This window comes from Ochotona princeps, chromosome 3 (assembly GCF_030435755.1).
Source record: "Ochotona princeps isolate mOchPri1 chromosome 3, mOchPri1.hap1, whole genome shotgun sequence".
Classification (NCBI taxonomy): Eukaryota; Metazoa; Chordata; class Mammalia; order Lagomorpha; family Ochotonidae; genus Ochotona; species Ochotona princeps.
Window position 1 is genome coordinate 16,585,598 of NC_080834.1, and position 22,779 is coordinate 16,608,376.

Consider the following 22,779-nt stretch of genomic DNA (forward strand, 5'->3'; position numbering starts at 1 on the left):
GAAGGTTGCCTTGTATCAGGGAAAACATATGGTATTTGTCCTTGGGGGACTGGCTTATTTCACTGAGCCTAGTGGTCTCCAGTTGGGGCCATTTTGTTGGAAATGGTAGAATTTTATTCTGTTTAGTGGCTTAGTTTTATTCCATGGAGTAGATGTGCCAACGTTTCTTTATCTGTTTCTCTTTCGGTAGGCATCTGGATTGTTTCTGTGTCTTAACTATTATGCAGATCACTTTTTCATTTGCATATTTCACTTCATTTAGAGATATTTTCAGGAGTGAGAGGGCTTGGTCATATGGTGGATAAATTTTCAGTTGAGCACTCTCCATGCTGACTTCCACAGTTGGCTGCACTACTCTACACTCCCATCAGCATTGTTGGTAGTAGATTTTTGTACGTAGGCCATTCCCACTGGAGTTAGGTGGAACCTCACTTTGCTTTTACATTGAAGTAAGAAGCTTCTGTAGAGCAAAGAAATGATCAGCAACGTGAACATCACTTCTAGCAGAATGGAAGAAAAATCTTTGCATGCTGCACACAGATACGGACCAATAGTCAGGATTCACAGAAAGCATCCGAAACTCAACAACAGCAAAACAAAGGACTCTTAAGAAATGAGTGAAGGAAATGAGCAGGCATTTAAGGGAAGGAAATGAGAGGGATTTTTTTCAAATGCTAATGGCTAACAAACATATGACAAAAATGCTTAGTCTCCCTAGCTGTTAGGGAAATGCAAATAAAAACCATAGCTAGTTTTAAAGGCATGTTTTCTTAGGATGGTATGGAAGCTCCCCAGTTGGGTTTTGTAATGGCATGTGAGTGAACTTGAGTCTATATTTGTTTTCAGTCTCTTCATAGGTCACAGAATACTAGATGTGTTTGAGGAATTTTTCAGTTGTGGACTGTAGTATCCTAAAGTTTCTTGAGACTTCCAGAGTTGAGGTTGTAGGTTAAGTATTTAAGGAATAGGCTTTGATAGTTTGTGTGCAAACCTTTCATATTTAATTGTTTTTTTCCCCAGATTGAGTGCTTTGTATTTAAAGAAGGAATGATTTAGACAGAATGATTAGATCTCCTTTTTTTCTTATTGAATATTTTGGCTACTGCTATTCTCTTAAGGATAGGGATTTCCCTTCTTTTTTTCTCATGAATAGCAGTTTTTAAAAAAATTTATTTTAAGGATGTTTAAGTGTAGTTTTCTTTTTGCTGATGACTTGAAACCTCAGTAATACAAATTATGCTTTGGTACTGAGTTGTGATAAAATGCTTTTGAATAGTAATCTGATCTCATACTGCTCTAATTTCATTAGTTCCTGGTTTCTGAGTTTATTCTATCTTACCTTTCTATAAAAGTTTGATAGTTGTCATTGACTTCAGTTCTTTACTTTTCTTTTTTTCATTCTTCCCCCTACTCTCTCTTTCTCTCTTGCCTTAAAAACAAAACAACAATTTATTTTACTTGAAAATCAAAATTATAGAGAGAGATGGGGAGAGACAAAGAGAAATGTCGCAGCTGATAATTTGCTCTCCAAATGATATTGTGGCCAGAGCTGGGTCTGAAGCTGGGACCCAAGAGCTTCTTCTGGGTCTCCCACATGGGTGCAGGTGCCCAAGGTCTTAGGTCATCCCTCTCTCACCTTCCTAGGCCATTAACAAGGAGCTGGCTGGGTGGGACAGTGCCCATATGGGATATTGGCACAACAGTTAGAGGTTTAGCTTGGTATATCATCATGTAGGCCCCTGAGATTAAACCATGTCTTGATATAATGCCTTTATCTTTATTTATTTATTTATTTTTGCAATATTGAGTTCTAGTAAAATAAGATGGCACTTGAGGTTTTTTAAAAAAAATACTGACTTATCATTAGTGAACAGGGAAATAAGTGATAGTTTAAGTAAAGAAGTACCATTATATTATGTGTCCAAGCTGATTTTGTAGTAGATTTATGGGCTACTAAGTATAAAAGTGATTCAGTTGGGAAGTTATAGTTTTGCTGATCTTGTTTAAGAAGAAAATGATTCTATTTCGAACACCTTTTTTAAGTTCTGAAGAAAATAAAGTTGTATAAAAATAAAATATTAAGCAATACTCTCTAAGTTTAAATATAAATCTGAAGGTGGCTTTTGGGTTTCATTGTTAATGAAAATATACACATGCTGGGTACTTTTAAATTGTTTAATATCTTTATATAGATAATTCTGGAATTACACATGGTAAAAATTTGAGGGAAGAATAAAAGCATTTTTGATTTTTCAGTTATTCAAGGCAGTATATTCATACATTGTTGACTTTGTTTTTCTTTTATCAAAGAACAAGATCTTAAGGCCATAGACTCTGTGTTTTATTAAAATGCCCTCTGCTTTCTGTTGTATGGTTTACAGGGGGATAAAAGTAGGATTATTTTTAATGTACTCCAATAAAATTAGAAATGATCTAATGTAAGCTTTCTTCTTGTACCTGTGCGTGCAGTGTGATTCAATGCTATAATGCTGAGCATACCTGAGCTCTGTTTTCATTTGTGAAATATGATGCCATTGAAATGTTTTATGTAAGGCATCTCACTTTCTCCTCATTATGTGTTATTATTAAAGACTTTGTTGGGCAATTAAAATACCCATTCAAGCACTTTCAAACTTGTTCATGTATTTGAAAGAGTAGCAAAGCAAGGGAAGCAGAGCAGCCTGCCTGTGAGCTGTGTGGGGTGTCTCTTGAAGTTACGCTTTCCCTACTGCGTTGAGGAACTGTGGCACAAGATACTTGAGGCTTTTTCAAAGAGAGTTTTAAGAAGACTGTTAAAATAACTGAAATCTAACTGCTTAATCTGTTAGGATTTTCTTCCAGCTTTACAATAGCGTTTTGTCATGATTTGGAATATCAATATTTCTGTATATTAAATTTTTGAATAAGCAAATAATATTTAAAAGAAATTTTTAATTAAAATTTTGGGGGAGAATTATCTATTTTTCTTTTATTTTTGAATATGGACAAATATTAATTACAAAATGCATAAAGTTATTAAGATTTGATTTTATACTCATGTTTGTCATTAAAAATATGATGGCATTAATTCTGTGGGATTTTAATTTTTGTGTATAAAAAAGAAGAATTTTGGTTTTCTTAAGTTAACAAAATAAGATACCAGAAGCAAAATTAAATGATAATAATTTAAATTTACAGGGCTTTTGAATTTCAGAGCCTTTGTTATTTAAGTGGCAGAATATCCAGCGTTTATTTGGCTAGGGGTGAGGAAAAGGTCACTGAGCTTCCTGGTTCACTCAGGTAACAGGCACTCCATTTCACACATTATACTTCATTATTCCATTTTATTTTGGGAAATTATTTTCTCTTATGATAATCACTGTCAGTTAAGTATAGTTATGATAATTAGAATTAAAGTGTCCTCAAGCACTTTGACTTCAAAAATTCTTATTTCTTTGCATTATAAGTTATTAATGATAAATATAAACTAATAAAATTATTTATGAGATAAACATGTTGAATTGTAAAATTACATATTCTGCTTCTATATTTAAATTGATGATTTCAGTGCTAATAAGAACCAACAAGTGTGACCTCTTTGTTACTATGGGCATCCTTGAAACACCTCACCCGAGACCATATGGTTTAAAATACAAGGCTGTAGCTACCAACTGTTAAAGATTTTCATTCACTAATGTTATTCTCTTACTCCTTTGTAATTCTAATGCCTTTGTTTAAAGAGTTTACTTAAGGATATCATAAAGTATGTAGCATTTTCAGATTAGATGGTGTCCAGAACATACAGCGCAATGAGTTAGTCCAGTGTAATTGGAGGAATTATTAAATGACACTGACCTCATTTCCTTCAGAACAATGAAAATTAATAGTTTCACATTTTATAAGGTTGATATTCCAGATGTAGTGTACATTTAATTAAGTGTAGTTTCCTTTTAGTTATGGTATGTGTATCTGTTTTTTGTCGCAAATTCTTTCTAGTTTTACAGTTTTCCACATGTTTTCTTTCACCATTTATGATTTTTTTTCAAAGTTGAGCTATAGCATTTAAATCACTTTAGCATGCAGCAAAACAGTTCCCATTCAAACAATAAACGCTGTTTTAAAAAGCCTTTAGATCTTCTGTCACTTCATAAATATAAATGTATAAAAACGTTATGCTGTTGTAGTGCCCACCTGCTAATTAAACGCAGATTTTCTCAAACTTGTTTAAAATCTGTCTATTTGTTTCAACTCTGTCTCTGTTCAGAATGCATATGGACCTTGTGCAACTAATTATGCTTATGGAGCAGCTGTTAAATTTAGTGCAACTAATTTTATCCAATATTTTACATTTTAATTGATTACCTGTGAAGAAATTAGCAAATTAACACATATTGTACTGTAACTGAATGATCTTTTATTGTTACATTCAGATTTAACAAGTGAACTAGGCACTGATGAAATAAAGACATTTCTAGCATTTTTACATTGGAAAGTTATTGGTGGACCTTGATTATCTGGTGTGAAAATTTAGGATGATGATGAGTGATGCTGAGCATCTGTGTGTTCTGTATCTTAAACATGAGAAGCAGATTGGAAAGTAATAGCTTTTTCACAGAATTTTAGTAACATATGGGCTTATCTGGATCTAAGAAGTCTTTGAAGATCTTTGAACTTGACTAAATGACTTAACCTTTGGCATAGTGGGTGGGTTATTTATTTAATTTTTTTGTGGGAGGCACTGGCATTCTGCATGTTTCCTTTTTTGCCCTCTTCCTAATTTTACCCTGTAAGGTCTTAAAAATGGCAACAGTGGAGAAGATGGGGACTTGGGGAAGGTTAATAAGATGAGAATTCCAAGGTAGTTGAATGGGCTACTTGTAATATGGAATTGTAAAGATGGAATTAAGTCTTTTAATACTATTTTAGAGATGAGGCTCGGTAGATAATCTATTTTCCATTTTATAGATTTTATTTGAGAAACTGTGAAAAACCTAGGTTCAGATTTCAGTTTGAACACTCATTAGCTCTGTGACCTCTGAACTGTTCAGAGTTCGTTTTTCTCAAAGTGAAAACAAAACAACAATCCTCTCCCTCCCCTCAAAAGTAGAAAAATGCCCTATCAGACCAAAAGAATATAAGAACAACTGTATGTTTAGATACCCTGGAGAATTAAGTGAAATAAAGTCCATGAATACAATTAGCTTGATTTAGTATGTAGCATGACCTTTGGCAATGCTAAAGGAAAGCATTATGTGTGCCCTGTAACGTTGCTAAGTGAAAGATAAATGAAACAAGCTTTAAATCATTAATGTTCATGTGAGATGAGTTTTGAATTTTATTAACCAGCCTTTTCCTTCTTTCAAAAGTTATTTTAGGGCCCAGCGGCATGGCCTAGCGGCTAAAGTCCTCTCCTTGAAAGCCCCGGGATCCCATATGGGCGCCAGTTCTAATCCCGGCAGCTCCACTTCCCATCCAGTTCCCTGCTTGTGGCCTGGGAAAGCAGTCGAGGACGGCCCAAAGCCTTGGGACCCTGCACCCGTGTGGGAGACCTGGAAGAGCTCCTGGCTCCTAGCTTCAGATTGGCGCAGCACCGGCCATTGCGGCTCACTTGGGGAGTGAATCATCGGATGCAAAATCTTCCTCTCTGTCTCTCTTCCTCTCTGTATATCTTACTTTGTAATGAAAGTAAAATAAATCTTTAAAAAAAAGTTATTTTGTTTTTACATGAAAGGCAGAGCTATGTAGAGGGAGAGCAAGAGAGGATTCCCCTCCACTGTTTACTCCCCAGAGGGCCACAACTGCCAGAGCCGAGCGAATCCTGAGCCAGGAGGCAGGCACTTCCAACAGGTCTTCCACTGTTAGTGCAGGGACCCAAAAATTTGAGCCTTCTTCAGTTTCTTTCCCAGGCCAAAAGTAGGAAGCTTGTTTACCAGCTTTTAATTCTGATGACTCAGTAGTAATCCTTGTGGTGAGTTACAGATCTGAATGAATAACCTGGAATTTTTACAGGAGATACTGTTATTTCACGTGGTAATGCAAGTAGGGAATGCTGAGGCAGGAATATAAAAACCACACCCTGTATGTATTAACAATGTGTAGAGCAAACAGAGCCTTGGGCCTCTGCTCCTGGGCAGGGCAGCTGACTTTGGTTTTGCTATTCACAATGTTTGGTTTTTGTACTGAGCTAAACAGGTTTCTCCAAGGCAATAAATAATTAAAGCTGAAAAATAACTGCCTACTTAATTAATCTTTGTTAAAATTCAAAATATGTGTATTTTTTGTCAAGCAATGTTGCTGTTGCTGCTGGGGTATTTGAAATAGTCTTTGGGGTAAGGTTTCAGATGTTTTCTGAAAAGGCATACATGATTGAACTGAAAAACTAGCCATCATAATTTTTATTATTGCAAATAACTTATTTCTAAATGTGTTTTTAAGTGTTTGTAACCTTTTCTTAAAACATGAAATTCACTGATTTGTTTGAAAGACAGAAGCACAGCTTCAGTCACTGATTGCCCACTGAGGGGGAGCAGGGCCACGCTGAAGCCAGAAGCCATGGGCTGTCTTGGTTTCCCGTGGGAGTGGCAGGGACCCAGCTCTTGGAGCCACCATCTGCTGCCTCCCACGGTACACAGTCACAGAAAGCTGGAATTGGGAGCAGAGCTGGGACTTGAACCCAGATACTTCAGCATGCAATGTGAGCATCCCAGGTGGCAGCTTAACTACTCTGGACATATGTTTTTTGACCTTTGAATGAGAAAACTTAAGCATCCATTAGAGAAAGTGGACTGTAATATAATGGACCCTCGTATAGCTGTGATCTAACCTCATCATGTGGTTATATTTTGCTAATATCAAGGCATGTTTTTAGGATTTGTTAGGATGACTCTGGTGTTTGTATAACCTGTAGCTAATTTAGCTGCAGTATTAATAGCTGACACTATGCAAGAGCAATTATACTATTTTTAATTTGGTGGGAACAGTTTATATTCTTGTATATTTAAAACTTTACTATTTTTTACTTAAAAATGAAGAGATTTATTTATTTTTATCAGAAAGGCAGATTTCCAGGGAGGAGAGACAGAGCAAGATCTTCTGTCTTCTGGTGCACTCCTCAAGTAGCTACTATGGTCAGTGTTGAGCTGATCCGAAGCCAGGAGCTTTTTCCAAGTCTTCTGTGCGGGTGTAGGGTCTCAAGGTTTTGGACCATCCTCTACTGCTTTCCCAGGCCCTAAGTAGGGAGCTGGATAGGAGAGAGAGCAACAGGGAACACACCAGTGCCCATATGGCATTCTGGCTCCTGAAGGGGGTAGATTAGCCAGTTGAGCCGTTGTGCTGGACCTTGTTTTTTTCCCCTTTACTTTTCACTAGTCACATGGAATTTGCCCAATATGTTTACAGTGTAGATTTCTGTAGTGTGGATTCCGCTTTCTTCCAAGTTCTTCCTTTTCTGTCTCTCATTAATTTCAGCAGTCCTGGACATTTTGCCTAGGTTTCCTCTTTCAGGGTTGTGGCCTAGCTGCTTTAAGACAGTCATGGGGACATTCCTGGGATTCCTTCATTTCCTCTCTTGGGGATAATCAATCCGCTGGTGTGCAGTGTCTGAAATGGTTGTTTTGTATATTTGCGTTGCTCTTCTAGTTGTTTGTAACTAGAGGCTTACTGATGATTTCACTAATGTTCTAGCACTGAAAATTTTATTCGAGTTAGCTCTAGTAGTCTTTTTTTTTTTTTAAGATTTATTCATTTTTATTACAGCCAGATATACACAGATGAGGAGAGACAGAGAGGAAGATCTTCCATCCGATGATTCACTCCCCAAGTGAGCTGCAACGGGCCAGTGCGAACCGATCCGAAGCCGGGAACCAGGAACCTCTTCCAGGTCTCCCACACGGGTGCAGGGTCCCAATGCATTGGGCCGTCCTCGACTGCTTTCCCAGGCCACAAGCAGGGAGCTGGATGGGAAGTGGAGCTGCCGGGATTAGAACCGGCGCCCATATGGGATCCCGGGGCTTTCAAGGCGAGGACTTTAGCCGCTAGGCCACGCCGCTGGGCCCAGATCTAGTAGTCTTTATCTGTCCAAGGGTTTATCATTTTCAATGAATCAGTGTGTTTTCTTGGTCTTCAGGTATGTTGACCTTTGCTTTTCCCTCTTTATTGCTTCTCTTACTTTGGGTTTCATTTTGTATTTTCTAATTCCTTGAGGCATCTCCTTAGGTTATTTATTTGCTTCTTATTCTCAAGTTTATTTAGCACTATACATTTTCTCTGTATGCTGTAGCTTTGATGTATCATAATCCAGTTGTTGTTTGGCTCAAACATTTAAAAACAACCTGTTGTGATTCCTTCTTTGCATGAATTATATAGGCATGTATGACTTAATTACCAAACAAGTAGGAATTCTCTGTTGTCTTTTGTTAAGTTGTTTTCTTCCCTGCCATTGCAATTAGAGAACAGAATCTGAGTGAATTCTGTTTTGGAAATGTGTTGATATTACCCTAATTTAGGGTCATTAGGTGGCTTATCATAGTAATTATTTATGAATAATTTGGTTTGGAAAGTTACAGTGAAATAATTTAGTCATTGAGTTGATCTTTTTTCTTTATACTTAAAATTATTCTAAAACTATTTATTTTTATGTGAGAGGCAGAATTATAGAGAGAAAGAGGGACTTCCATCTGCTGGTTCATTCCCCAAATGCCTGCTGTGTCTGGAGTTGGGCTGACCTGAAGACAGGAGCCAGGAGCTTCTTTCAGGTCTCCCACATGGATGCAGGGCCCAAGAACTTGAGCTGTCCTCTGCTCCTTTCCCCGGAAACAACCAAAGAGGTAGATCGGAAGTGGAGCAGCTTGGACCTGAACCAGCACCCATCTGGGATCCGGGCGCTAGCATGTATAGCAGTAGCCTGCTCAGCCACCATACTGGCCCCTAAAACTTTTCTATTAAAACCTGCTTACTAGTTACTCAGAGGGTAAGAGGCGAATCTACAATTACAACTTTGCTTTTGAATTTATCAGCTTCTGCTTTATGTATTTTGAAGCTCTATCATTAGATAATTACACATTCAGGATTATTGTATATTCATTTTAGGTGGATTTGTCATTATGAAAAGTCCCTCTTTATTTCTAGTCTTAGTTACTACTTTGAAATCTGAGATAGTATCACTATGTTTTTGTTGGTACTTACATATGTTTATCATACTTTCATTTTAGCCTTTCCTTGGTTTTATACTTGAAGTATTTCTTTCTGATTATTTTAGTTAAAATGTTTGGTTGGTTGTTTACTAGAGAGATCGAGATTGAGACACATACACAAAGTACGTTCACACTCTAGTGACTTCGGTGAACAGGAATGGCGCGGGTGGGAGCAGTTGTTGGGCACTCCATGCAGGTCTCCACAGCCGCGAGAGGGAGCCAGCTACGTGCACTTTCTGCTGCTGCGTTAGAAGAGCTGCTACGAAGAGTGGAGCTGAAATTTGAACCCCGGCATTCTGATATGTGGCATGTGTCTCCTACCCACTGAGAGGTGCTTTTTACACCTCTCTCTTAAGGTTTTCATCTTTAGTACATAGAGTCAAACATATAATATGGTACTTTCGTTACTTTTTATTCTGTAAATTTGATTTTTGAAGGACACTGGCTGTACATGACCTTACTCACAGTTTCTCCCTCTGGAGCTCCTCAGGAAAATCCAAACCATTGTTTTACTGTGTATCTTCCCATTGAGGAACCTGAAACTGACTTGATTCTGTCTGCTGATGATCAGACTTTTCTTTTTCTCTTGCCGTTAATGTGAGCTCACTTCCTCGGGATAATATGATCAGTCCCTTTCCTCAGATTACAATGGACCTTTCCTATACATAGATTCATTTATTTCCAGAAGTATTCTTAGATTCTGATTTTAATATCCTATACCTTTTCTGGAGCCTTCTTTACTCATGGTCTCTGACTCCTTTTTTTACTTCTGTTATGCCAAGTTTTTTTTTTTTTTTTTTTTTTAAGATTTGTTGATTTGGAAGACAGTTACAGTAATGCCAGAATTGGGCTATTCCAAAGCCAGGAGCTTAGAACTCCATCTGGAATTCCCACCTGGGTGTCACAGACACAAGTGCTACTTCCTGCTAATTTCCCAGGTGCACTAGCAGGGAACTGGATCAGAAGTGGAGCAACTGGCACTTGAACCTGCTGGGGTACTGGTGTCACAGGTGGTAGCCAACTTGATATGCCTCAACACCAGCACCACTTCATACTTTTTGGTTTTGTGTGACTCTTGTCTATCATTTACATCTATGTCTCTTATTATATGCTCAATTATATTCGCTTTTGAGCACATATTATAATTTAGTATTCCTTTTCTTTGTTTTTAAAAAAATTTTTCTTTTTCATGATACAATTCCTTAGGCTTGGGTATTTCCCCTTCTACACTCCCTATTCCGCCTCCCAAGTATTCATTTTTGAAGTGACTTTTTCCCCTTAGTTTTTTTCCTGAAATCAGATAATAATTTTTGTGTCCTTGTTTATTTCTGTTCTGAATTTTTTTTCTTTTTTAGTATTTAACTTATATTGAAGTGTTAATCTTCTCTGTCTCATGCTTTTTTAAAAAAAGGGACATATTTCGACTTTTCACCTGAAAACTGTAGTTCTAAATGTGTTTCTTTTCTCATAGTTGCTTTGTGTATATACTAGTTCCCTTTTGTTTGTTCATGATGATGTGTTGGGATTTCCTGGATCAGCAATAGAGAATAATTATGTGAATGAACTGGAAGTTTGGGGTGATATGCAAAGTTTTTGAATGACATTCTACTTAGTAAACCAAATACGGCCAAGTTTCTTTAATAAATGGAGAGTTTTAGGGTGATCCTTAAGTTTGTTTTGAGATACTTTTAATCTTGCTTTTATAACTCAGTGTCTTTCTGAATCGTGTTTTATTTTTTCTTTACCACCAAGCCACTGATGGACACCTACCTGTCCAAAGTGCATCTCTTTGCCTAAGTAGAGGTCTTTTAAGAAATTGACATGATTGTTACGGTTTTGGATGGATTGAAATAGCAAATGGAATTTATATGGCCATGTCAAAAATGCCATTTTGATGTGGATTCCATTTTGTTCTGTATTCAATAAATTTCTCTTTATTTTTAGTTATAGTTTTATGTCAGTGTAGTCATTATAGGACTCAGAAACTGAAGTATTGTAGTTATTTTTTTGAAAGACAAAATATCAGCATATTTGTTTCAATTACATATGCTTAGAACTTATTAGCCAATTAAGAAACTTGACAAATTGGTTTCTGAGAGCAGTAATTCATTTTATGTGGGGATGTTATGGTGATTCTGGAGATATTGAAAGCATTTATCTGGTGTAATAGGACATCTTGCTTTCCATTTATTGCTTATATATTGTGTGTTCTAGAGCGCCACATTTTTTATCAAATGGTTCTTTGCTTATAATCTATCTCCATATTGGCTTTAGTACTCTGGAGACTTCTAGAGTAATTTATCAGGAGGGCATTTAAAGAATGAGGAAATAATAGGTTTTTTTTTTTTAAATTTTAACACTTCTTTTCCTCTTTTGTCTGGTCAGGATAAGAAATCTCTGTGTTGAGCTCTTGCTGGGGACAGTTCAGCTTTGTAAGGTTAAGTATATGGGGTTATCTATACTCTGAGGATATGAATCCTCTTCGAAATTATATAAAGTACCACTGATGACATCTAACATATCAGGAATTTAATTCTCTTTAAGTCTGCACTTGATTTTGCCCTAATTACCTTTTATAATTTTGTTGCCTATGTTTTAAAAGTTTTTATCTTTTCCCCATGTATCTTTTTTTTTCAGTCTCTTTGCTATTTGCCTCAACTATGAGATTAAAAGTTCTATGATATAAAGATTAATATAGTGAATATTCAGACATTTGGGTGAAAAATACCCAATACTTTATGTTGCGTAGTGGGATGTTTTAAAACCACTTTCTTGAAATTTACCATCATGGTTGGCAGTTTATAGATTTTTTTTGCTATCTTAGTTCATTGAGCTACACTAGCAATATTTACAGTAGACTGTTTCAGTATGGCATGGATTTCTGGAAAGAGGACATAGGATGAGTAATGAATAGATGTTTTTGGAAAATGCAAGCATATGTTTTTTACATTGATGTTTTCTTGACAGAAACGACGAGATGAGTTGGAGATCACTGAGTTGCTTACTTCATTTGCTAAGACACAGTTGGGTAGATAGAAGTTGGATCTCAGTATCCTCAGGATCTAGCTTTGCTATTGCTGAGGAGTGTGATCCTTGGCTGGTTTCTCTGACGCAGCAGCTGTAGCCCTGCTTGCCTCATGTTATAGTACTGCTTCTCTCCAAAGGCTTGAAGACCTGGGTCATCGGTGACGTGGGCTTCCTGTTATAATAGCAAACCAGTGCTGATCTGGGTGCAGAGAAGACATAGCTTTTAGCCCTTCACATTTATAGTTACTCACCTTCCTTGAAACCGGAGCAGTCCTAATTTATGCAGGACTTCAGGTTTTAAAGGTCTCTCAACATCAGAGTGCTGTTCCACTGGATCAGCTGTGGTGTGAATGCTTCTGCTTCAGCTTTTTCAGATTCGTTCAGGTTAGTAATCCCTCAATTACTTCTTTTCCAGCATCTGCTTCTTTCTCCCAAATCAGCATCTGTGAACCCACAACTCCTTTAGGTACTGTCATGTCACCCTGCTAAGAACATATGTTTTATCCTTATTTTCCAGGTTGCTCAGGACATAATATTGTATATATATTATTAATATATACATTTAGCTCTAAGAATGCAATAAAACCATAATTTCACTAAAATCTGTTTTATTTGTGGCCCACAAATGATTGTGTATTTGTCTAACAGCATATTTTTAGAAAAAAAAAAAAAAGAGACAAGCTAGCAAGAGATTAAGTTACCTTAGAAAGTTGTCAGAAGAGGGGCTCTTGCGGCTTTGTTGCATTTTGTTGCTTGGGTTTTCACCACTGTGTGTGAGAATCCTATTTTGATCCTGTTTAGTACCTTATGCTGAGTTCCTGCCTACTGTGCAAGTACCTGTCAGGTACCCTTATTTTATTTTCATTCTTGATGGAAATTTTTTATTGATACAAAACTTTGTCTTGCTTTTGTTTTTACTTTTACTATGTGAAGAATTTTGTTGTGCTGTTTTCTGATTGCTGTTGTTTACAATAAACTAGCTATGTAATTGTGCTCCTATTTGTAATGCGTTTTATTCTTTAAATACTTTCAGTGTTTATCATCTTTGGTTTTTATCTGTTTGACTGTGATATTACTAATCACAGTTTTCTTTGTATTGTTTTGGTTTCCTAAACATCTAGAATATGTAAATTTGTCTAACGGAATTTGTAAAGCTGGAATGTTATTTAAAAATATATTTTTCTCCTTCATTCTTTATCTTTTCTGTTTCAGAGTTCAATCAAACATGCTAGACCTTTGGGTTCTGGCAATGGTCTGTTTCTCTTCTCTTGTTAATTTAACTTTTTCCTGCTGTTCAAGTTGAATAATTTTGATTGATTTTAGTTACACAAATTCTTTTTCCTGTTGTCACCATCTACTCTAAATCCTGTTCAGCATGGTTTAATGTTGTAGGTGATATATTATAGCCCCGCCCTGCTCTGACTGACTGTGCAGTTGTTGGGAGTGGAGTTACGCTTGCTACTTCAGCCCTTGTCTGTGAGGTGGGCACTTTGCCTCGTAGTTAGGATCCCAGACAGTGGGGGTAGACTCTGTGGGTTTATGTGGGCCCAACCCTGTGGCAATACAAGTTCCCCTGGTTAGCTCGCAAGCTGGGGTTGGGATGGACTAAGCTAGATGTGACCATGCCACCTGCCATCATACACAGGTGCAGGAACCCAAAACAGTCAGCGCAGGTCAAGGCAGCAGCACCTGAAACTGCATCCATTAACAGGATGTGGGGTGGGCCGTGCTGCCACTGGAAGGGGGCAGAATGGGCAGGGCTGAACAAACCTTAACTCACAAGAAACAACAGAAATCAGGTTTGGAGCACAGGTCATGCCAAGTAGGTCCTTGCACCTACTGATCTGCATAAGACAGGGATGCTAAGCCACAGCATCTAAGGGGACAGGACAAGAGAGGGGCTCTACCAAGTTGAATCAGAGCAACCACGGGCCTTCATGAGATCTAAGGCTGGGAATAGGCCCGGCTGGACAACTAAGGGGATACTCTAGCTGGGTTGAGTTTCCCACCAATGAGCGCATGGGCTGTAAATGGGGCTGCGTTCCGATCAGGATACGAGTGTAATCCCACTTGGCACAAGTGTGGACTGGGAATGGAAGCACCAAGCCGGGCCAGACTCCAACACCATCTGGTGCTCTGCAGGACCAGGGGAAATGTATGACAGACTAGGCTAGGTCTCAGCCCTTACTGAACCATGTGTGAGCCGTATGGGGGTATGGAAGAACCATGGCTGGGTTGAAACATCCAACAATAAGAACCAGATTGGGTTGAAGAACAGTCAGGAAACACCACTTTTCCTGCTAGGACAGGAAGTGAACTGAACAGGGCTGGCTCATGGACCCACTGACATGCACAAAACCTGGCAGAGTTTCTGATGAAGGAACCTGGGCAACTCCTCTGGCAGGACACAGTCCCTGCAGGTTAGCACAAGAAGCACAATAGGAAACAGCCCAGAACAGGCTATGGAAATTATCCCACCGGCATACACATGGCATGGATTGGGGGCAGACCAGGCTGAACCTGTTCACATCACCCGCTGGTGAGTCCGAGCACCAGAACAGAGTGTGGGTCAACCCAGGTTTGGTTGCGACACATACTAGTACACAATAAGGAATGCCAAGGTGAGATCAGCCGTACCAGATGTGGTTGCAGCGCCCACACAGCACATGTGATAATCAGGGGGAGGAGGCAAAGCTGACTGGGGAATGTGGGCTCCCCTGCTGGACAACTACTTCCATTGGCAAGCGTGAGTCGGGATGGGGGCAGATCAGAATAGGCAGAGCTGTTACACCTGTGGGCCTCATGTGGGCTAGATAAGGGAAGGGCCACGGTGGGATGACTGTTCCGACTGGTGCAAGCAAAAACTAGAGTGGGTGAGGATTGGTTGGGCTAGCCGCAGTACTAGCTGGCAGAGGCTGGCACTTGGAGCTAATTCTGTCAAGTCAAATGCCAGAACTACCTGGAGAGTGCATAATCTGGGAGTGAGTGTGGCCTAGAAGGGAAATAGTGGGCACCTCCTTCGGGGCTACCACTCTCATTGGACAGCACGAACACCAGGACAGGGGCAGGGGTGGCTGTGCAGAAGGGCACCTGCCAGTAGGTGTGTGGGCTGGATAGTAGGTTGGTTGGGTTCAGCTGGGCTTCAATGCCCATCGACATGTGCGAGAGCTAAACAGGATGTGGGACAGACTTGACAAGCCTGCGGTGCGTACTGGCAAGCATGGGAACCAGGGTAGGGGGCAGAACTGGTGGGGGTTATGGGGAGTCGCCCCAACTAGGCTGCAGCTCCATCCGGTTTGCGTGAGGACCGAGTATGAAGTGGGCAGGATCGAACTAGACTACAGCACCCGTTGGTTCACGAGGAAGACAGGGCTGGAAACAGAACGAACCCAGCAATCCCAGCGACCAGCATGAGCATAAGCTGATTGGTGTGATGGATGGTGTCGGACTCTGTACTAGCAAACTTGCACAAGAATCAGCCTGGGATCATCTCAGATGAAGTTTCTTTGGAGATCCCTCCAACTGAACTGCTGATCTTAGAACCCCAACCAGGAAGAGACTGTCGGCCAGTGGATTCTGAATAGGGTTCATTGCGATTGGAACTGAGAGATTGGCAGCAATCCAGAACTGATGAACTATCAAAACTGTATGAGCAGGACTCTCAGAGTGTGCCTCCCGTTGGGGATGTGGGATGGGTGGGAGGTTGGGTGGGGCTTTTCCCTTTGTTTTTTTCCCTGACCCCAGATACAGGGTAAAATGATATTGATGTGGAAACAATGGTATTACCCACTTTCACCCTGTAGCCCTTGACACTTTGTTCCCTAATCAACTAAGTAAGATTATTAAAAAAAAATTTAAAAAAATAAATAAAAAATAAGTAGAAATATGAACAGTAACAAAAGAAAGGATCCCAGACAGGTGCCCATGTTACCTGGTAGGGTGCCTGCTTGATATCCAGCTGTGGCTTAGCATTGCAGCTTTCTGCTAGTGCAGGCTCAAGGAGGCCTTGGGGAGAACCCAGTTACCCAAATTCCTTTCTCCTGGCTTTGAAGAGGCTCATTCTAGCCGAGGCTCTTTTTCTGTTTGTCTCTCAGACAAATAAAATAAAATCCATGTCTGTTAATTCAGATAACTGGCTCATTTTAGGGTTGATTTTCATATACTGTAGCTTCTATTAAGAATGGAGCGAGTTTTTTCTAATTCTTTGTATGTCTAGTAATTTTGAATTTTATCTTGAACTTGGTGAATGTTATATTGGGAATACTCTGTTAAAGGCTACTGAATAACATTTATCTTTTGCTTGCCTCAGCATGAAACCTAGTTGGTTGGATTAATATACGAGGCTTTAGTTGTGGGCACAGCTGAAATCTTGATTCAATATTTTTTGTTATTTTTTTTAATTTGTAAAGATTTATGTTATTCTTACTTGACTGGCAAAGTTAGAGAAGGAGAGATTGGGAGGGTGGGAGGGAGAGAGGAGAGAGATCTTCTAATTGCTGTTTCATTCTCCAAATGACCATAATGGCTGGAGCTGAGCTGATATGAGGACAGGAACCTAGAGCTCTTTCTGGGTTTCTCATGTGGGTGCAGGAGCCCAAGGACTTGAGCATCCTCTGATGCTTTCCTAGTTCATATGCAGGGAGCTAGATCAGAAGTTAGAGCCACTAGGACAAAAACCTGCGGCCAAATGGGATGCTGGCTCTTCAGGCGGAATCTTAGCCTACTATGCCACGGCACTGGCAGAATTATAGAGAGGAGGGAAAGACACAGAGAGAGAGATGTTAATTGGTCGCATGGAAAAGGCCAAAGCAGTTGGCTGTGGTTGCCAGGCTGAAGTCAGGGACTTGGAACTCCATCCATGTTTCCCATGTGTGTGCCTGGGCCACCTGCTGTAGCTTTCCAGACACATTAGCAAGGAGTTACATATAAGGACAGCAGCCAGGAATTGAACCTGCGTTCATTTGGGCTATGGGCCTTGAAGTTGTGGCTTAACTCACTGTGCCACATTTTAGGCCCCCTTGCCCTTTTGTTCGTGATTGTTTGGAGTCCATCCTTCTTATGCTGATTTAGGATTCAAGCAGAGATTTAGAGGGAGTCTGAGTGTAGAACTTTTGGGTCCCTCTTTGACATCATTCCCATTTCATTTACTTGTTGATTATGGTTTTTCTGAATCTATCTTCTGGTCTCTTGGGGGCTGATATTATTAAGATTTTCTGTGTTCTTGTAGCTGTTCCATGTGGCACGAACTTGGGCTTGCCTTCAAAATGGAACCTGATAAAACAGGAATCTTTCATTACGGTTTCATGTTTCCAAGTATTGACATCCTAAAAAATTAGCCACGTGTTTGTGGTCACTCTCTAATTCCTTTATGTATTTGACTCATAGTTTTCTGTAGGATTGTCTGTCTATTAGTTTTTAGGTTAGCGCTCTCAATGGCAAAAAAAAGTTACTTTTTCTTAACATTTGTTCATTTTTATTTAAAAAGTTGAAAGGTAGAGAAACCAGGAGGAAAATCTTAAGTCTATTGGTTCACTCCCAAATGCCCACAACAAACAGGGTTGGCCAGGCAGAAGCCTAACTAGGAGTTCTAAGTTTCCCACATGATGTCAGGGAACACAGACGGTTGTGCCAGCATCTGTTGCCTGCCCTGTGCACTAGCAGGAAGCTGGATTGGAAGAGGAGCAATCAGAATTTAAAGTGGCACTCCAGCGTGGGTTGCAGGGACCATAAAACCTCTCCCAGGCATTACCTTTTGGCATATAAAGTGTCCTACTTAATACTGTCAAACATTTTATACAGAGAAGAGCTGGCTTACAGTAGATAAATAGCTTTAGTGGGGTAAGCTAGAAATAATAAATAAGGTTGTATAGGTTACGGGAACAGAAATATTAGGAATAGGGAAAGCCCTATCTATGTGGATTAGATTAAATTTTTTTTTTAGTATTTATTTATTTTTATTGGAAAGTCAGACATATAGAGAGTTGGAGAGAGAGAGAGAGAAAGATCTTCCATCCGATGGTTCACTCCCCAAGTGACCGCAGTGGCTGGAACTGAGTCAATCCGAAGCCAGGAGTCAGGAGCTTCTCCTGGGTCTCCCACGTGGGTGCAGGATCCCAAGGCTTTGGGCCATCCTCAACTGCTTTCCCAGGCCACAAGCAGGGAGCTGGATGGGAAGCAGGGTCACTGGGATTAGAACCGGCGCCCATATGAGATCCCAGGCGTGCAAGGTGAGAACCTTAACCACTATTCCGGCTCCAAACTAATTTGTTTTTTGAGATTATCTGTAGAGACTTGAATCATAAGATTTGGCTCAGACCTTTAAGATTTAACTTGACCATACCTGTTGACTTACTCTTAATTTCCTATAAATTTGAAAACAGCTTTTACAACCCACTTTAGCCAAGAATTATATGCATTCTTTACATGGTTGTTTAATTCCCAGGCTTATAACTAAAACTAAGTACTAGCTTTTGGATAAAAAGCATATGTATATATTTTGAATAATACAAAGTATAGAATGGATATCTAATAACATCTGTTTTCTGTAGGTCCAGGTCGAGGCCTCGTCCACGTTCCCATAGTCGAAGCAGTGAAAGGTCCAGCCATAGAAGAACCCGTAGTCGCTCCCGGGACAGAGAATGGCGTAAAGGCAGAGATAAGGAGAAAAGAGAAAAGGAGAAGGATAAAGGCAAGGAGAAGGAATTACACAACATAAAACGTGGGTAAGTTGAAACAGATCTTTTAAAAATATTTTTGAAGATTTATTTATTTATTTGAAAGAGCTACAGAGAGAGAGAGAGAGAAAAGTCATTTGCTGGTTCACTACCCAAGGGGCTGCAACATCAGGGCGGAGTTGCGCCAAAGGCATTATCCCATTGCATGTTGTTGACATCTCATATGGATGCCTGTTCATGTTATGGTGGTTTGACTATTTATTTATTTATTTTTATTGGAAAGGCAGATATGCTGAGAGGAGGAGAGACAGAAAGGAAGATCTTCATCCAGTGGTTCACTCCCCAAGTGAGCCAACACGGCCAGAGCTGAGCCGATCTGAAGCCAGGAGCCAGGAGCTCTTCTAGGTCTCCCACATGGGTGCAGGGTCCCAAGGCTTTGGGCCGTCCTCAACTGCTTTCCCAGGCCACAAGCAGGGAGCTGGATGGGAAGCAGGGCCACCGGGACTAGAACCGGTGACCATATGGGATGCCGGCATGTGCAGGGCGAGGACTTTAACCACTATGCTATCGCGTCAGGCCCAGTTGTTTGACTTTTGATACAACTCCCTGCTGATGGGCTACGGCACCTGTAGGCCTCATGTGGACTAGATCAGGGAAAAGCCAGGCTGGGTGGATTATTCCTGCTGGTGCAAACAAAATTTAGAGTGGGTGAGGGTTGTTTGGGCTTAGCCACAGCATCAGCTGGCAGAAGCTGGCACTGGGGGCTAATCCTATCAAGTCAAACCACAGAACCACCCGAGCAGTGCATAAACCGGGATTGAGAGAGACCTGGGAGGGAAATAGTGGGCTCCTCCCTCTTGGGTTACTACTCCCGCGGGAGGGCACGAAAACTAGGACAGGGGCTGGGGTGGCTAGACAAAGAGGCACTCAACAACATCTGTGAGGGCTGGATAGTTGAGCTGGTTAGATGGAACTAAGCTTCAATACCCATTGACATGTACGAGAGCCAAACAGGATGTGGGACAGACTGGACTAGTCTGTTACACACACTGGCAAGCCAGGGTAGGGGTCGGGCCTGGTGGGGGTTATTGTGGGTTGCTCCAACTAGGCTACAGTTCCCACTGGTTTATGTGAGGGCCGAGTGTGTGCTGGGCAGAACCAGGCTGGACTGCAACACCCATTGGTTCCAGTGGAAATTGCGACTGAAAACAGAACCAACCCAGCAATTATAACCTCCTGCTGATCGTGGTGATGGACTGTGCTGGGCCCTGTGCTTGCTAGAACATACAAGAATCTGGTCTGGGAACACCTCAAAATTTCTTTGGGGATCTCCCCAATCGAAATGCCGGAGACAGAACCCTAACCAAGAAAAGACAGAAGAAAGAACAAATCAGTCAACCACCTCAGCTATATGTTGGCAGTAAAATACTGGGCAAACGGAGATTCTATGATGGACTATGTCAATCAGTGGATTCTTCAATGACCTCATCGTGTTTGGAGTGGCGAGACTGGCAGCGATTCATAACTGGTGAACTATCAAAACCACGTGAGCAAATATCTCAGAGCATGCCCTACATCCGGGACCTGGGGTGGGTGGGAAACTGGGTGGGACTTCTCTCTCAATATCCCCCTTTACCTCAGATATATGAGGGAAACAATATGGAAATAATAGTCTTACCCGTTTTGTTTCCAAAATGTCTTCATAAACATTATTAGGCTGATAGATCTAGATTAGTCTATGTGTCAGGAAATGGCTTTCAGAAAAGCAATGTTTATTTACTGAAGGAAGCAAGAGAGGGGAAGGAGTGACCTGTGCAAAACAGGCTTCTTGTGCAGAAGGTGAGGCAAGCAGGAGTATTGCATGTTTCAAGAGCTGAGGTGTGATGGTTGGCTTAAAGTGGAAGAGGAGGAGTGTTGAGAGTGGTTGTCGGAGGACTTCATGTTGGAGAGTTTAGAGTTAATTTTACAGATAGCAGGAAGCCGGTGTGGTTTTTGATCGAGAAATGCAATCAGGATTACAGTGGGGAGCAACCAGAATGCCTTCCTCACAGCAGTGATCGTGATGGTCAGCATCGTATATTGAAAATACGTTCTCACAGTATCAGAACTTTTGCTAATATTGTTTCATTTGGTAACCTTTTGGAATTTATATTTTTATAATCCCACTAATATAGATGATGATGCCCAGGCTTGTGGATCAAGGAACTCAAAGATGGTTGAGTTAGATTTCTAATTCAAGTTGACTGACCACAGCATCTTGACTCAATATTCTTACTCATTTAGTAATCTTTAGTATTGATGGTTAGGGATGGAGCTTGAGGTCAAGAGATAGGCTATTATACAACCTTTTCTAGAAAATAGTTATAGAAAACTAAAAGAATTTTGGTATCTTATTTTTCTCTGAATAAGTGAGAAGTCTGTCATTAGTACGAACTGATTCCTTTCCCTTCTTCCTTTCTCTGTCATTCTTACTTTCTTACCTTCCCATATTTCATCTGTTTATTTGAAATTATATTTAGTTACAGTTGCAGCAGTTTCTTGGACTAGATTTGTTTTAGTGATTGTTTCACTGTCTGTCCAGATGGCTTCACATGTATGGATGGACAGAGAAGAAGACTCAACATTTTAACTAGGATTGAAGTATCAGTTCAGTGTTATTGTGCAGCCCAGTAACATGTATTAAGTAACTTGTGATGGAATTATAACTTCTTATGAAGAACTGTACTATTGTAACAATATGGGGAACATCAGTTGGGGGATGAAATCTGGGGGATGGGGAATCCCAGGCTACAGAATTGTAGCATAAAATTCAAAATTCAAGATAAAAATCTTAAAAAGGTAAAAATAGATAACTTGTGTACCATTTCACATATGAGAAAATAAACCCACGTTTTTCTACTTCATCATGTGTAAAAATATTTGTTAAATCAGTTTTAAAATATTAATATATGGGCCCAGTGCAGTAGCCTAGCGGCTAAAGTCCTTGCCTTGCATGTGCCGGGATCCCATATGGGCGCCGGTTCTAATCCCAACAGCCCCGCTTCCCATCCAGCTCCCTGCTTGTGATCTGGCAAAGCAGTCGAGGACGGGACCCTGCACCTGCACAGGAGATCTAGAAGAGGCTTTGTGCTCCTGGCTTCAGATCAGCTCAGCTGAGGCCAGTGCGGCCACATGGGGAGTGAATCATCTGATGGAAGATTTTCCTTTCTGATTCTCTTCCTCTGTGTATCTGACTTTGCAATAAAAATAAATAATTTTTTTAAGATTTATTTATTTATTATTGGAAAGGCAGATATACAGAGAGGAGAGACAGAGAGAAAGATCTTCTATTTGATGGTTTACTCCCCAAGCAGCCACAATGAGTGGAGCTGAGCCAGTCCAAAGCCAGGCGCCTCCTCCAGGTCTGCCACACGGGTACAGGGTCCCAAAATCTTGGGCTGTCCTTGACTGCATTCCCAGGCCACAGGCAGAGAGCTAGATGGGAAGCGGGGCCACTGGGGTTAGAACCAGTGCCCATATGGGATCCCGGGGCGTTCAAGGTGAGGACCTTAACCACTACACTATCACGCTGGGCCCAATATACATAAATTTTTTCTCTCTCTTTTTTTATTATTATTATTAATTACATTGCATTATGTGACACAGTTTTATAGGTACTGGGATTCCCCCTACCCTTCCTCAAATCCTCCCCCCATGGTAGGTTCCTCCATCTTGTTGCATTACCACAGTTCAAGTTCACCTGAGATTCTTTCATTGCAAGCATATACCAAACATAGAGTCCAGCATCTTATTGTCCAGATTAGTTCAACGGCTTGTTGGGGAGACCATCTCTGGTCTGAAAGTGGAGCCGGCAGAGTATCATCCCGATCAATTAAAAGCCCCAACATAACATCAGCAAGAATTTATAA

General features: G+C 40.3%; 1 protein-coding gene across 1 annotated transcript in view; it reads left to right on the top strand.

Moving 5' to 3' along the window:
- The window catches only part of RSRC1 (arginine and serine rich coiled-coil 1), a 371,018-nt gene that overhangs the window by 77,467 nt on the left and 270,772 nt on the right, over positions 1 to 22,779 (top strand). Inside the window, exon 4 of the mRNA XM_004598575.4 lies at positions 18,746 to 18,919. Within this exon, the coding sequence (XP_004598632.2) occupies positions 18,746 to 18,919 (174 nt within the window). The remainder of the gene's footprint in view (positions 1 to 18,745; positions 18,920 to 22,779) is intronic.